The sequence below is a fragment of the Trichosurus vulpecula genome, chromosome 2, assembly GCF_011100635.1.
Source record: "Trichosurus vulpecula isolate mTriVul1 chromosome 2, mTriVul1.pri, whole genome shotgun sequence".
Classification (NCBI taxonomy): domain Eukaryota; kingdom Metazoa; phylum Chordata; class Mammalia; order Diprotodontia; family Phalangeridae; genus Trichosurus; species Trichosurus vulpecula.
In genome coordinates, this window is record NC_050574.1 from 51,034,683 (window position 1) to 51,051,724 (window position 17,042).

General features: G+C 43.5%; 1 protein-coding gene across 1 annotated transcript in view; it reads left to right on the plus strand.

The window, feature by feature from the left end:
- The window catches only part of IGSF21 (immunoglobin superfamily member 21), a 339,687-nt gene that overhangs the window by 184,263 nt on the left and 138,382 nt on the right, over nucleotides 1-17,042 (plus strand). Inside the window, exon 8 of the mRNA XM_036743729.1 lies at nucleotides 7,156-7,277. Within this exon, the coding sequence (XP_036599624.1) occupies nucleotides 7,156-7,277 (122 nt within the window). The remainder of the gene's footprint in view (nucleotides 1-7,155; nucleotides 7,278-17,042) is intronic.

A 17,042-nucleotide genomic window follows, 5' to 3' on the forward strand; every position in this document is an offset into this window, starting at 1 on the left:
ATTTTTACAGATGAAGAAACTGAGGCCCAGAGAGTGTCACAGGATCACAGATCCTGCTGCAAGGGACCTTATGGGCTATTTAGTCCAATCCCATCTATCTACATTTAAGGAAACAGATTCAGAAAGTTAGTGTGACTTGCCCCAAGCCATACATGTACTACGTATCAGAGCCAGGAATTCAAACCCAGCACCTCACAGCCCATATTCAGCTTTTCCATTCCACCCAGGTGTCACACAGATAATGTCAGGACTGGGATCTGAACTAAGTCCTTTTCCCCTCTACTCCCAAGCCCTGTGCGCTTTTAGCATAAAGCTCATGGCGTCTCTCTACCTCCATATCTCCCAAGCCAACCAGAGTGCCTTGTGCATAGTGGGCATTCAATAAATGTTTATTGTTGAATCGAATGAGCTCTGAGCCAGTAAACAGGCCCATGCGGCAGAGGCGGGGACCCCTCCTTGCTCTCCTGCAGTGGGAGGCAGCATCCCCTCCCCAGATGAGAAGGCCCCCGCTCCTGGCTCTCCCCCCACCCCTAGCCACAGGGAGTTAATTCCGCTTCTCCAGTCTCAGGCATGAGGTCTCCTGGTTGCAGGCTGTTAGCGTGGTGCCAAGCTGGGCGGCAAGAGCCTACGAGCTGCGAGTCTATAATAGAGTTGCTGAGACAAGCGGAAAAACCATAGCCGGGTAAACAGATAAATAATTGAAACAGCAACAACACATACCTGGCTGTTTTGTGGAGTAACACTTTCATTTAAAGGGAGACAGCTTGGAGGAGGAGGTGGGCCTGACAACTGGAGGGCAGGAACACCTGAGTCCTTCCTACCAATCACTCACTGACTGATGGCACCCTTGGGCCCCTTTGTCTCCAGGCCCCAGCCTTGTTATGGCCTGCAGTGGTTCTCTGCTCCTCTCCAGAGACTCTACTTCACCTTGAGTGAAACAAGGCCTGCCCTGAACTGGGGCCTGAATCCTATCCAAAAACAACAGGTGCAAAGATGTTCAGGTACCTCAGGAGGGCATTGGAGGATCAGCACAAGGCTGGAGGTGAAAAAAAAAACCCAGAAGGACGTCAGAGGACTGGGTGCTTAGCCTAGCTTACCCACTGACTAGCTGGGTGACTCTGGGGGACTCCCTCTGCGAGATGAGGTATTCCCTAGCTAAGATGAGGAGTTGGACATTCTGTTTGAACTGGGAGGGGCCTTGGAACAGAGGAAAAGGGGACCTTGGAACATGGAATGTCAGAGGTGGGAGGGACCTTAGGAACATCTAACGTCAAAAGTAAGTGGAACCTAGAGTGTCAGAAATGAGAGGAAGCTTAGAATGTGGAAAATCAGAAATGGGAGAGTTCTTAGAAGATTGAATGTCTGAACTGGAGGTCTTAGAACCCAGAAAAAGGGACTTTAGAACATAGGATGCTAGAGCTGGGAGGACCCTTAGAACCATGAAGTTAGAGCAGGAAATGATGGTAGAACACAGAATGTTACATTCCTAGAATCTTAAAAGGTTAGGCCATAAACACGTTCTATAACCCTAAAGCCAGCGTCCTTGGCCTCTTACCTCTAAGACCTCCCAGTTTAATTGGGGAGTATGACCAGTTTGGATCAAGGGCTCAGACTTAGTCTGGAAGGGGGCACCAAGAGTGTCTTCTGACTCAAAACTCACTGTTCTCCTGTGGAGAAAATGGGGAGCAGGGAATGAGGTGGTAGGAACTATAGCTTGGAATGTAGGGGGATGGATACAGAAGCAGAGGGGTTTAGACAATGGGTCTGTGAAGGGGTGGGAAGGGCAAACACTTCTTAGAACTGGATACTTTGAAATATATGGGATAAGACCCATCTTGGGAAAGTCTAGGGAGCAGCCAAGAGCTCATTTTCTGGAGTAAGAGTTTGTCAGTGATTCAGCCAACATGGCTCCTGTTTTGAGTTGTGTCCCCAAAATGGTAATTTGGGGGTCCAAGTTTTCTTGATAAGCCATCTCCACACATTAAAAAAAATGCTTCAGTATTTACAAAGCCCTCTCCTCATGCCATCCCTGTGAAGTGGGAGTGGAATTAGCCCCATTTTATGGAGAAGTAAACTGAAGCTCACAGAAACAAAGCTCTAAGTCCTATGAGCTCACTTTTCTGAGCCCTTGGTTCCCTCTTCCTCTGTAAAATGAAAATAATGACCCTTGTGCTACCTGTCTCACAAGACTGTTGTGGGCAAAGTGTTATGCTAAGTATAAAACATGGTATTATTATACCCCAGGAATCGCCTCCATTCCAGGCACTCCCTAAAGCTTTCCTGTGGTGTAGTTGGTCCCCTTGAATTAGGACAGGCCATGCCAGCAGAACATCAATTAATAAACACTCATTAAGCACCTACTATGTGCCAGGCACTGTGCTAAGTCATGGGGATACATAAAGAGGCAAAAGACAGACCCTGCCTTCAAGGAGCTTACAATCTCGGGTGAGATAACATGCAAATAAATATATACAAAGCAAGCTATGTGAGCTCTGACAGGGCTTCTCATCCTGGAGAGGCTTTGAGCACAGACTTGTGCCTAGATACAGGTGATAGCTGTGTCCCAAGGACCCACCCACCTGAGTTCTGAAAGGCTCATGGTATGAAGCTGGGTCACTTGGTGAGAAATTTGGAGGTTTTGGACACAGCAATTCACCATGAGGCAGAATAGTGCAATGGAAGGAATACTGACTTTGGATTCAGAGGACTGGGGTTTGAATCCTGCCTCTGTCCCTTATCAATAGTAACTACTAATTACCAATATCATTATGAGATCTTGGACAAGTCAACTAAGTAGAATGAGAGGGTTAGAGCAGACGGTCTTTAATGTCCTCTCTAAATCTATAAGCCCATGCTCTAAAGTTTCTGTCAGGCCTTGGAAGGAAGAGTGGCAAAGAAGTGCTGGATTGGAATTCAAGAGTCCTTGATTTCAAATCCTGGTTCTGCAAGTTATTATCTGTGTGACCTTGGGCAAGTCCTTAGCTCCTGTGGGCCTCAAACTCCTCATGTATAGAGTGAGGGGACTGGACTAGTTGGCTTCTAAGTTCCTTCCACCTCCACATTCTATCAACCTATGATCCATTAAGGCGCATAATTGAAGTCAGTGGCTGGAGCATCTATGATGATGAGACCACAGATCTGAATTTACTCATTATCCATTTGATTATAAATGGTCCTTAGGGAAATACAAAATGGCTTCTATTTGGTACATGGCCTAAAAGGGAGAAGGGACCTCCCCATGATCTTATAATTAGTTGGCAGTCAAACATTGGAATGTCTTAACTTCTTTGGGCTGTTAAGACAACTGGCCCCAACCAGGTTTCACCACTGGCCCATTTTCCAGGCCATTATGAAAAAATCCCAGGGTCCCCTGATCAGTAAGGGAGTGGGGAGTGAAGTGGGGATGGGGGCTGGGAAGAACCCTCTATCTCAGAAGCTGGTTTGTTCCTCTGAGCCCCATCTCCCCAAGGCAGAATCTCTAGACTATGTCACAGGACAAAATGTCATCACAGGACATGGTGGAGGTACAGGTAGGAAGGGGAGGCAATGATTAGATTAGTCCAGCCCCCTGGTAAAACTGTGAAGTAGGCAGAGTTCACCCTTGATGTATCTCACTGCCCATCTCACCTCACCACTGCTTCTGAGAGGGGGAGGGGAGAAAGAAGAATCCTAGAACAGGAGCTAGAAAGAGTCTTCATTCAACCCTCCTCATTTTACACACAATGAAATGGTAGCCCAGAAAGACCAAGTGATTTGTCCAAGGTCACACAGGAAGTAATAGTTCAGAGGAGGATGGGTTACTTCCCCATCTCCCATGGCTATAGATGGCACCTTCTCTTTACAACCTCTTGCCACTCACCACCTCCATCCAACCCATCCCATACTCCAATCTCTCCATTCATAGTATCTGTCAACGATCATAGACTCATCAAATGTCAAAGCTGGAAGGGCCCTTGGAGGTGCTCTCATCCAATCATTTCATACCGGGAGGATAAAGGAAGTGTGACTCAGGAAAGGAAATTGCCAATGAGGATAGAGCCCAAGCTCAAAGCTGGGTCTTCTGATTCCAAGCCTGATGCTCCGATGCTGGATACCATAAATCTCATCATTCCAGCTGAGTCTAAATATTTTTTCAGACTGTCACAACAGGCTAAACATCAAACAGGGTATGAGTTAGTTTGAACCATCTTTACATCGGAAACATGGTTCTCATAGCCTACTGTTTGGGGGAATGAGGAAGGAGCCAAACAAAAAGGAAAACAATTTGGAAAGAAAGGCAGAATTGAAATCCAAATTATGGTTATGATGTTCACTGTTCTGGAAGTGGGGAGGGGAGAGGGCCTGGGATTTCACTGGATCGGGGACTCCGAACAATGAAATTCCCTCTACCTGGTGAATAGAAGGAGTTCTGGAAGTAGGAGGAGTAAACGACCCCTGAGCGGATGGGAAACAGGAAAGAGAATAAAGAGAGACCCTCCCTTCTGCTCTCAAGCATATCAGGGATAAGAGCTATGTGGAAAAATGGGGTTGTAGAAGATAGAAGAATGAACCTGCCCAGTTGGGAAAGCACCAGCGTGGCTCCATTCGCCCCCTGCAGGCTGGCCTGAGCACTAGCCGGCACTGCCATTTCCAACCAATGTAAAGGTTAGAACAGAGAATGTCAGAGCTGAGAAGGGCTTAGAATATGGAATGTCAGAGTTGAGAGGGGCCTTAGGACACAGAATGTCAGAGCTGAGAGCATCCTCAGAACATACAATATTAGGAACCTTATTACATAAGCTATTAGAGCTGGAAGGGATCCCAAAAACCATTTGACTCCAAACCCCATCATTTGGAACCCAGAGAAACTGACTCTCATGGCCAACACAATGAGACAATGACCAAACTGGTAGTGAAAGCCAGGTGTTTCATTTTCCTAATATGGAATTCTATATGCCCTGCTGCCTTTCATCTCTGTATTTTCTAAGTTTGAATTTTCATAGCCTATAGCAAAAATTATCAATATGTTATTACCTAAAGATTGACACCTCTCCCCATCCCATCTGCCATGTTCCCACATTCTGTCCTCACGTCAGAAGTAAGAGACTGCTTGGAATTATGAATCAATAGAAAGGAAAATTTGACTGTTTGTTTGGAATCATGCTAGGGTTTCCATCTGCCAAACAGTCACCAAACACTTACAAACACCTACTATTTGCCAGGCTCATTGGCCCTAGCCCCCTTACTAATGTCTCTATGGTCTCTCAGTTGGCTGGTCTGATTCATTGCCTTCACAGGATAAGAGTGACTCTTCCCAAATGGTCCTTTCCAATTCCTTTTCTTTTTTTAAGTTTTATTGATGTATTATGTTTTTACATTATGAACATTTAAAGATCACTCCTATGAGAGGTCTCATCTGAAAGTGTATATCACATTCCATATCTGTAATATCCTGCTTTGTTATTTTTTAATTTTTTTATTAAGATTTTTTATTTTTAGTTTACAACACTCAGTTCCACATGACTTTGAGTTCCAGATTATACTCCCCCACTTCCCCCCCCTCCCTCCCCAAGATGGCATGGAATCTGATATATCTTCCATACATAACTTCACAGCAAACTCACCTACACAATAGTCAAGCTGCAAAGAAGAATCACCACCGATGGAGTGAATCATGAGAAAGAAGAAACAAAACCAAAAAAAAAAAAAAAGAAAAAAAAAGGAGACCAAACAGTTTGCTCCAATCCACATTCAGTCTCCACAGCTCCCTCTGTGGACATAGTCAGCTCTCCCCATCATGAGTCCCCCAGAGCCACCCCTGAAACCTGCATTGATGAGTAGAGTGAGGTCCACCAAGGCTAGCTCCCACAGAATCCATATATCTCTGGGTGCGTACAATCCTCTCCTAGCTCTGCTCTGCCCACTCAGCACCACATCTTGTAGGCCCCTTCAGGTTATTTTTTTTTAATTTTTAAAAAATTAACAGAAATTTATTTTCTCTTCCTCCTACTTCCCGCATCATTAAAAAAAGAGAGAAAAGAAAATCAAATTCCTCTAACAAGTATGAATAATCAAGCAAAACAGATTCCCTCATTGACTGATGCAAAAATACATTTTTCTTTCTGCACCCTTAATCTATCATCCTTCTGATTTCTAGGGAATCGGTAGTATGTTCATCATCAGCCCTCTGGAATCATGGGTATTCATTGAATTTGTCATAGTTCTTACAGCTTTCAAAGTTCTTTGACTTTACAATGTTTTTCTTAATGTAGAAGTTGTTCTGTTGATTCTGATCACTTTATACTTTGTGTAAAAGTCTTCAAAATCGTCTGTTCCTTTAACATGGATGTTATAGTCTAAATTGTTCATTCGGTTCTGCTTGCTTCATTCTGCATTGGTTCATATAAGCCTTTCCAAGTCTCTTTGAAATAATCTATTTCCTCATTTCTTACATTACAATAATATTCTGTTACATTCAGATATCATAATTTGTTCCACCATTCCTCAATTGATGAGCACCCCTTTAGTTTCTAATTTCTTGCTACCCCAAAAAAAGAGTTCCTATAAATATTTTTTTTGTAAATATAGAACATCTTCCTATTTCTTTAATTGGGTATAGGCATAGCAGTGGCATAGCTGGGTCAAAGGGTATGAACCATTTAGTAACTTTCTGTATATAACTCCAAATTGGTTTCTAAAATGGTTGTACCCATTCACAGGTTCACTGAGTAAATCAACATGCCCATTTTTTCCACAGCTCCACTAACATTTATTATTTTCCTTTTTGTTATCTTTGCCTATCGGGTTGGCATGAAGTAAGAGTTCAGAATTGTTTTAATTTGCATTTCTCTAATTAGTAGTGACTTGGAGAATTTTTTTTTGTATGGACATAAATAGTCTGGGCTTCTTTCCTTGAAAACTGCCTGTTTAAATCCTTAAACGATTTATCAATTGGGGAATGGCTCTTATTCTTATAAATCTGAATCTGTTCCTTATATATCTTAGAATGAGATCCTTGCCAATTCACAGGGGAAAAAAGCACTTTATGATTTAAGCCAGTAGAAGAACAGAGAATCAGAGATCTCTCAGTGGCCTTAACAGTAGTGGGTGGGGATTAGCCCTGGAGCACAACTGCCATTAACACCACCACTGGATGTGGTTTTGCTTCTTTGGCAGGTGACAGACGGTGGGACCATCAAGCAAAAGATCTTCACATTTGATGCCATGTTCTCCACCAACTCTTCCCACATGGAGAATTACCGGAAGAGGGAAGACCTTGTCTATCAGTCCACTGTGAGGTGAGGGGCTAGAAAAGGGCATCTTCTAAATCTGGCTCTTGGACCTATAAGCACATCTGATCCATTGTTGCCTCAGAGACACTGACTCAGAAATGCTATGGGGATGGCGACATTTCTTTGGAAAGAGGGAGCAGCTTAGTAAGTTACAAAGTCTGCCATCACTAGGGCCATCCTGAGGTCCCTGGGCCGGGAAAGGCGGTCCTTAGATGATGGAGACAAAAGAAGTTCCAAAGACTGACCTGGAAAGCTTCAGTATGGATTGATTTGAGGGTTATGAGAGCTAGAAGACATAATGAAGATGGTTTAGGTCAGGGGTAGGGAACCTTCAGCCTTGAGGCCACATGTGACCCTCTAGGTCCTCAAGTGTGGCCCTTTGACTGAATCCAAGCTTCACAGAACCAATCCCTCTTAATAAAAGGATTTGTTCTGTAAAACTTGGACTCAGTCAAAAGGCTACACCCGAGGACCTAGAAGACCACAGGTGGCCTCGAGGCTTCAGGTTCCCCACCCCTGGTTTAGGCCATCCCAATAATATGGTGAGTAAAGGACTGGTCCAAGGTCAGACATCTAGTTTGTGGCAGATTCCATCCCAGGGATTCCATCCCAGGTCCCCTGACCCCCTAGCCCAGTGCTGTTTCTGCTGAGGCCCATCCCTAAAGGCAGCAATGTGCTCATAAATATTTAATGACAGGCTCTCAAAAAAGTGTTTACAGGACACACTTTTTAGTTTAATCTGTATTGTTAACATTTTCTCCATCCCTTCCTTAAGTCTAGACAATCAACAAAATAACCAGTCAAGCCCTATTTGTGGCATTTGCTGAATTCAGAGGTGTAAATACTCACACTGAAAATTTAACAATTGGCTCCAAAAGGTGTAAGTTGGCTCCAGCACACCTCTTCCCACACCCAGAGCCCCAGATGTCAACAATGTTAATGATGACACCATTCCCCCAGCATAATCAGGCCGAGGGCACCAAGGGCAGGCTCTCCAATTGGTCCTTGAAACTGGCCTGGAGTGATCTGGGAAAAGTCCTGGACAGGGAAGCAGGAGGAGCTTCTGATGCTTGCTCAGCCACTCACAGGCCCTCTGACCATCTTCCCTCCTTTGGATTCAGTTTCTTCATCTGTCTAGAAGGGACATAATAATGTCTGCCTTGATGATGTTAAATCTGAAAGTTGGTTGAAGGAAACAAACAAGCTAGGTGGTAGAAAAATTCATATTACTTATACATCTATTTATTCATTCCCTTTAAACTTAGCGGATACATACATGCATGGGGGCCAGACTAAGTCTGACTCTGTGAACAAAGAAATCAGTAAGCTTAAATACATTTTTTTGATCCCAACACAGCAGCTTGCATTACATCACTTTTATGACCTCCATGTATGTTAATTATGATACAAGACAAGGATTTTCCTTAATGGAATAGATTGTAAATACATCAAATCAATAGTTGACAAAGTGTCAATTGAAATTACAACCCAGGATCTCTGTGTTTAATTTGCCATTAACATTCCATAACATAGTATATGCCCATAAAATATTAAGATAAGGAAAAGTCACATAATTCAAAATAGTGTCTGGGGTCAAGGTTTTCACCCTTAATGGCCATGGACAGAGAAAGGAATGCTCTGAGTATGTTGACATAAGAAGGGGCATCTCTGAACTTACTCATAGAACAAAGAGACTGTTAGGATCAGGCTTTTCTTCTGGTTAATTAGTTCAGGCCCTGAGTCTTATTGAAATTACAAAAATGTTATAAAATGGTATAAAATGTTCTACAATGAGAATCAAGGAAGGTAATGACACCTCCTTGAATGTATATGTACATCCTTCTTACATACATACTCACCATTCTAGGCAAGACAGAGGCAACTTGGTATAGTCGAAATGGAAGTATGGAATGGAAGTAGTAGGAATCAAGGGACCTGGCCTCAAGTTCCGTGGCTGTCACTTAGCAGCTTTGGGACTTGGCTAAGTTAATTCATCTCTCCAAGTCTCCTTTTCCTCATCTATCTCATCTATATTTAACATGGTGGACTCTGGCCCCACTCTCTCATGCCCAGGACTGTTATATTTCATACACACACACACACACACACACACACACACACACACACACACACACACACAAACTCCACGGTCTCTCTTTGTCAATACCCAGACGGTGGAAAAAGGCAGCCCCAGCCATGGGATCAATGAGGAATGTCCCAGAAAGCCCCAGTCCTGCAATCTCCTTAAAACACTCTTCCACACCAGTCTAGGGGGTCTCAGCATGTGCCAGAACCCCCATTACATATAAAATAGAGGTGGTCATCTTCATACTCCCTACCTTGATGAGTTGTAAGAAAAGTGCTTTGTGAACTTTAGAGGAATAGGGAATACAGACCTATGATACTGATAGAACATTGAAAGAGCAAGTGCACGGGAAAGGAAATTCCCTCTTCCAATGAATGGTAATACCTATTCATTTACTCAGTCTCAGAAAAGTGACTACAGACCTGAGATACTCAGGGCCATGTCTAGGGTGACTCAGCCAGGCCGCTTCAGAGGAGAGACCCGAACTTTCTAGCAGGTCTGCCAAACTGGCTCGTGGCAACTTTAAAACAGTATAGAAATGTCATTTCTCGTCCCAAGAGAGATGTGCCTGACTGTTACCTAGCCCTCTTTGATGATCTAACTCTAAGCCTCATTTTCTCTATTTGCATGGCTACCACTAGCTCAAATCCTCCTTCCCTCTTGTATGGATTATTAAAATCATCTCCTAATTGGGCTCCCTACCTTTAGTCTCTCTTCTCTCCAATCTATCTTTCATATAGCTGCCAATATATATCCCTAGAGTACAAGTCTACCGTGTCACTTCCCTAATCAAGAACTGTCAGTGGTTCCCAATTTCCTCTGGTATAAAATACAAATTATCCTGTTTTTTTTTTAATATTTAAAGTCCTTTTCAGTTGGGCCTGGCCTACCTTCCGAGACTTCCTATAATCTCCCTGAAGTCCTCTGTGTTCTAGCCCAACTAGGTCCTTTGCTCTTCCTCATACCTGACATTACATCTTGAATCTTTTTGTTTTGTCACAGAATGTCTCCTATGCCTGGGACACCCTCCCTCTTCACCTCTACTTGTTGAATCTCCAGCTGCCTTTAAGGCTGATTCAAAGAGCCCCCTCCTACTCCAGGCCTCCTACACCCAAACCTCCAACTGCTAGTTCTCTCCCTCCTCCCAGATATTACTTAGTATATATTTTGAACTTACTTATCTGTGTTCATGTTATTTTGGTGCAAGAGAGTGGAAGGCCCCTGAAGGCAGGGACTATCTACTTTGCAAAGCACCTGGCCCAGAATAAGCACTAAGTTGATATTTGTTGGATGAATGAATGGGAGAAACCTTAGAGCATTAGAGATGGAACATCCAACTTCTTCAGTTTATGAATGAGGAAATTGTGACCCCCTAAGGCCAAAGTTCCTAACCTGAGGCCTATGGATAGATTGAACTTGGATGGGAAAAAAATACATGTTATTTTCATTAATGTTTAACTAAAATTTTGCATGTCCTTCAATTATTTAAAAATATTATCTTGAGAAGAGGTCCATTGGCTTCACCAGAGTGCCAGAGTCCATCACACCTATAAATGCATGCATACATACACATTCATAAAAATAAGTTAAGGATCCTTACTCTAAGGGAAACCTCAGAGGAATTTATTAGTTGTAGTATCATAGATTTAGAGAAGGAAGGAACTTGAGAGGATATTCAGTCCAACTTCAGTTTACAGATGAGGAAACTGAGTCTTAGAGAGATTAAGTGACTTGTCCATGATCATACTGCTAGTGTCAGAGGTGGATTTGAATGTTGGTCTTACATACCTTGGCCCTACCATGGCCATCCAAAAACCCAGCTTAGGACTGACCTTCAAAACCAGTATTCATTCCATGATACTAGGTGATGATGGCTCTTTCAATTGCTCCCCTCTCCCAGGGCCTTGGGGCCTATGGAAATTGAAGACTGCCTTCTTCACCAAATTGCCATCTGGCTTAACAAAACATGGGCTGGTAGTTTACCTGTTAATGATAATGGCTTGCATTCGGATAGCGTGTTACGGCTGCATAGCAGTTTACATACATTACTTCCCAGGGTTGTTATGAGAATCAAATGAGACAATTAGTACAAATAATGTTCTCTCCCCTTCCCAACCCCCCAACATCCTCCTCTGATGCCTCATCCATGGCATAGGGGTGACCTTGGACTCTGAAAGCCTATGCCAACAGAGCTCAGCCCCTCACTGGGACCATTAAACTGGAAAGGGGTTTAGTGCAGAAACAGCAATGGACCATGGACCAGTGATGGATATCAGTTTCCTAAGGTCCAGCCTAGCTAACTGCAGAGAGGTCCATGGGTTTTCACCCATCAGCCATCCAGAGATGGCTTCTATTTAATCCACAGCAACTCACAAAAACAATTTCCTAAGGTGGTCGGGATCAACTTTGGTGAAGGTTAAGAGGAGAACCTGCATGAGGGAAGTCATGGGTCTTTGGATAGTTTGAATCTTTACCAAAGATAAAATGGAGGCTGAATGCCCAAGATCAGACAATGAATGAGTGGTGGAGTTAGATCTGGATTCAAGCCCTCCCCTCTTAAGTCTGGTGTCCCTTCCATTACTGAGTGCTGGGGCAGGGATTCGGAGCCTCAGGACTAGAAGGGCCCTCAGAGCTTGACCTCCACCTGAACCAGAATCCTTCTGTGACCTCCCAGATAATTGGTTGTCTGGCCTCTGCTTGAAGAAGTGGGGGCCTGGGAAGGAGGGTGGGGGACCCTACATCCAAAGCTGCATGTTGGACTATCGAATAGCTTTCATTACCACAATTTCCTTGAATCAAGACCAAATCTGTCTTCTGGTATCTTAGGGTCATTAGATTATAGCTCCCAAGCTAGAAGGACCTCAGGCCATCTAGTTCTACCCCCTCATCTTAGGGATGAAGAAATTGAGACTCATGGAGGTTAAATGCCTCCACCAAGGTCACATGCTTCTGTCCATTGCATCTGTCCTCCCTTCTGGGGCGAAGCAGAACAAAGTTGACCCTTCCCTTCCATATCCTGACCCTTTAAATACTTGAAAACAACTACCATATGTCCCATAAGTCTTCCCTTCTCCAGGCTAAACACTCCAAATTTCTTTTAACTCTAGCATGATCTTGAGGGCATTTGTCATCCTGGTCACTTCCCAGGTCTTTTGACTCCAAGTTCAGTGTACTCTCTGCTATCCTACGCTGGCTCTCTTGAGATGGGGAAGTCAGAGGCAGCAGGATAGGAGGAGGATAGAGAACAGAGGAAACCCGAGGCATGGAGAGGAAAGATAAAAGCTCTTCAAATCACATCAAATCATAGGGGGACAAATCCCCCCCCCCCAGCAGCCTAAACGGTAGAAGAAAGGAAAGCAGGCCAAGCTATGAGGCTGCGGAAGTCCTATTAGCTGTTGGCAGGAAGGTTGGTGCCAGGCTAGGAATTCCACATTTACATATAAATGAAGATATTTACAAATTAATGCATCTCAACTAGAGAAAGTCCCAGCTCCACAGCTGTCAGTGCCTTCTCCCTCTCTTGCTGGGGGAGAGTAAGAAGAGAATAAGAAAGAAATGACGACCAAATATATAGGAGACAGTAATTTCCCAGATTCAGCAGCACCTCTGATAGCTTCTCCCAACTCAGAGCTTCAGAGGTGGATCCTGGGGATAATCCAGGGTGTTTAGGAATAGGAAGAAACAGAATTATAATTTGGAGAGGGTAAGTGGAATGGCTAACCCCAGGGATGAAGTCCGTATATTAAAAGTTCTGTGATTCTAGAATTCTTAAAAGATTGTAGGATTCTGAGACTTATAACATTATCTTCCTTTGGGCAGTATAATGTCTGAGCTCTCAAAACATGTCTTTGAGGGAATGGGATAGCATTTCAGAATTTGCTATAGCAGAAAGCCAGCTAAAACTGTCTCTGAAAGGCCTTTGCATCATCAACTCAAGCCTTGATAGGACATTGATCTCTTGACAAGCTCTGCCACAAAATACTAGACACTCAGGAAAGGGGCATGCGAACATTCACCTTTGCCCATTTGCTTCCTTGTGGAGTAGCACTCTAAAGAGACATAGAGATATACCCCACCACAGAGATACTTTTTCTATACTCCCATAGTTTCCCTTCTCAAGCCCTGGGTAGCCACTTGCATCTCAGCCTCTCCTCATTAGATGGTGAGATCCTTGAAGGCAGAGGCTGTTTTGATTTTGGAGTTTGTTTTTTGTTTTTTTTTGCCTCTCTTTGTATCCCCAGCACCTAGCATAGTGCCTGGTACCTAGTAGGTGCTTAATAAATGCTTACTGACTGACTGACTTAGCCTTGCTCTCGGTTTTTTCTAACCTGCCAAAAAGCACAGAAGTGAAACAAACTAATTAAATCTTCTAGTCTCAGGAATAGTTATTCCTCCTTAAAATCCACCCATCTATACCACTCCTCTTAAATTATTCTAGCATTCTCCACTAAGCCAGTATCAAACCAACCAGCTACTCTCTACTTCATGGCAGCCACTGGCCATGATGCTGACCTTTTTCTGATTAACAATACCAACAGAAGTGACCAGTGCCTAAAGGAGGAATTCCCTTTCCCCAACAATATTCTATTACGTTAATATACCATAGCATGATGAGCCATCTATTTCCTAACGAAAGTATTGAGAACTTCCTAACAAAGCAGTTTAATACATTGCTAGGCAACTCTCAAGGTTTAGAAGATTTTCCCTTAGGCTGAACGGAGGTCTGCCTCCATGTAGATGACTTATAACACAGAAATTATTTTCTTTCCACCCCTTCCCCCACCCTTGTAAACACCTGTCCATATAGCTGTTTGGGGACAGATATTTTAAACCTTTTTGTGTTATGATAGTCTTGTGAAGCCTATGGACCCCTTCTCAAGATAACATTTTTAAATACATGAATGAAATACATAAGATTACAAAGGAAGCCAAATGTATTGAAATAAAGATGGAATTTTTCCCTGTCCAAGTTCACGGACCTCCTGAAATCTATCCTTAAGGCAGCTGGTGGCATGGTGGATAGAGGACTGGGCCTTGAGCCCGGAAGACCTGAAATCAAATACAGCCTCAGACACATTAGCTGTGTGACCATAGGCAAGTCCTTTGTTTGCCTCAATTTCCTCAAATGTAAAATGAGGATAGTAATACATACAATTGTGAAGATCAAATGTGATTTTTGTAAAAGCACTTAGCTCAGTGCCTGGCACATTGTAGGAGCTGTATAAAGGATTATTCCCTTCCCTATCCACAAACACCTTGGGGAGGGGGAATGTCTGTGAACTATTAAGAACCTTATACCCACCATATTCTAGTCTGCTCCAGGATCCATTGCAAATTTGTTACTCAGTCATTCAATCATGTTGAGCTCTTCATGACCCCTTTTGGGGGAGTGGTTGGATTTCTTGGCAAAAGATACTGGAGTGGTTTGCCATTTCCTTCTTTAGCTCACTTTATAGATGAGAAAACTGAGGCAAACACCCAGGATCACAGAGCTAATAAGTGTCTGAGGCTAGATTTGAACTCAGGAAGATGAGTCTTCCTAACTCCAGTATTAAATAGTTAATGCTAATAAAAATAACTTTGATTTCATAACACTTTATGGTTTATAAAGCACTTTCTTCATATTCATTCTGTGAGGTAAGGCATTATTATCCCCATTCAACAGAAGGAGGAAATTAAGACCAACAGATGATTAAATGACTTGACCTGAGTCACATGACTAACAAATTGAGATTGCTGTCCCAACTCTATTAAATTTGTGAAGGAATAGACTGGCTCTTCCATTCAATCCTGCGATTCCCCTCTGAAGCAGAGCTCCATCTTCCCTGAGACTAGGTAGAATGGTAATAGCACATGGGGCGGAGTGGCTGCTACCCACCCTTACCCCACCCTGCTTTGTTTACTTCTTTCAGTCTGCTGGGCTGAATAATAATGATGCCTTAATAATACCTTACTTTGGTACAACAGCGTTAGACTTTACAAAGCACCCTTTCATAAATTAGCCCATGGATCCTCCCAGCACCCTAATCCCTGCCCTGCCTACTTCACAGGACTATTATTATCGCCATCATAATGAGTTTGCTGGTAGGTGGCTCTTGACTGAAGGGAGCTTCTCCCCATCAGCCTCTCTTTGACCCTTAGAGTTTTAGGCTCGTAGCTTAACAGGTCTGTTCTAGCTCTGAGGCTCTTCCATCCTGCGATTCAGGTAGCCTTTTGTATAACCAAGCATTGTCAGACGTAATTTCCTCCTGCCCATAGTGCGGAGAGGTGGGCAGAGCACAGGGGAATAGTCTTGTTTTATGGAGAGGAAACAGGCTCGGGGGTGAAGTGATTTGGCTAGGACCACACAGGTACTAAGGGACAAAGTGAGAGGAGAAAGTGAAGCTGGTGACTTTGCACTGCCCTCCCTCACTTAAATCGAGTTCACTTACATGTCATGGCATCACCTTCCTGATGTCATGGTCCTCTTTAAGAACAAGGACAAACAACAAAGGACAAAGCTGACTCGAACCCAGGTCTTTGCATCCTAATTCACAGATCCAACTGGGCATTGCTTCAGCCTGTGACTTTCCTTTCTGCATCATCTACCCTTCCATGCGAGCACCCTGCCTGCCCCCTCCCAGTGTTCCTATTACGAGTTCCTACCAACCACAAATGTTGATTGATTAAGAAATTGTAGAATCCAGACCTGAAAAGGACCTCAGGGAACATCTAACCCACCCCTCATGTTGCAGCCCAGGAAGCTCATACCCAGAAAGGTCAAGAGACTTGGCCAAAGTCACACAAATTGGAAGAAACAGAGTTAGGCTCAGAACTTGTCTCTTCAGATTTTAAATCCAGAATTCTTCCTATAGCACCATGTGGAATGGGTCAAAGTTAACTCTATTTTCATGTTCTTCTCAGGGTCAGCCTGGTCTCCTCTGAGAGGCTTTTTCTTTTTTTAAATAATCCGTTGGGCTCAATTTGCAAATCTGAGGAAAACACCTTTCCCACCTGCAGGTCACTTGAGACTTAGCAACCACTTCTAGCAGGCCGGACATGAAACTGATTGGATTGGGGGGGATGGGGGAATAGTGATTCAGTATTCAGTGAAATCCTGATTTTTATATCCTACAAACACCCGTCATCACCCTCAACCATATGTTTTTAGGAACAGCTGGGCTGTTGGGGAGGAGGGGCCAGATGGTTAGATGAAACATTCACATATACAACCAGGCCTCCTGGATTCTCATGAATCAGAAGAGAGACTGGGTATGTTGTGAATACTGGATCCCCCTCCACCCCAGAGCAGCCTTTTCTGGGGACAAGAAGCAGGGAGCAAGATCATCTGATAACAGTAGTCAGGCAGAGTTAGACCGGATACAATACATGAAAAATAATACAAAGAGAATTTATAACATCGTGGCAAGATTGAGAGAAGATAGTGGATTTTGATAAGACATTGTACTTGCCCTCATGGAACAGACAATATAGCAATGGATGACAAGAATACAGATAACTGTGTGTGTACATGTGTATGAGGTGAGGAAGGCATAGCGAGATGCAATTCATCTGAAAAAGATCTGAAGTCTTTAGTGAACCTCAAGCTTGCTATGTGTTAACAGTGTGATGGCAACCAACAAATCAAAGACAATCCTAGGCTGCATTAAGAGAGTGCCCAGGACTGATGAGGTGATTATCTAGGG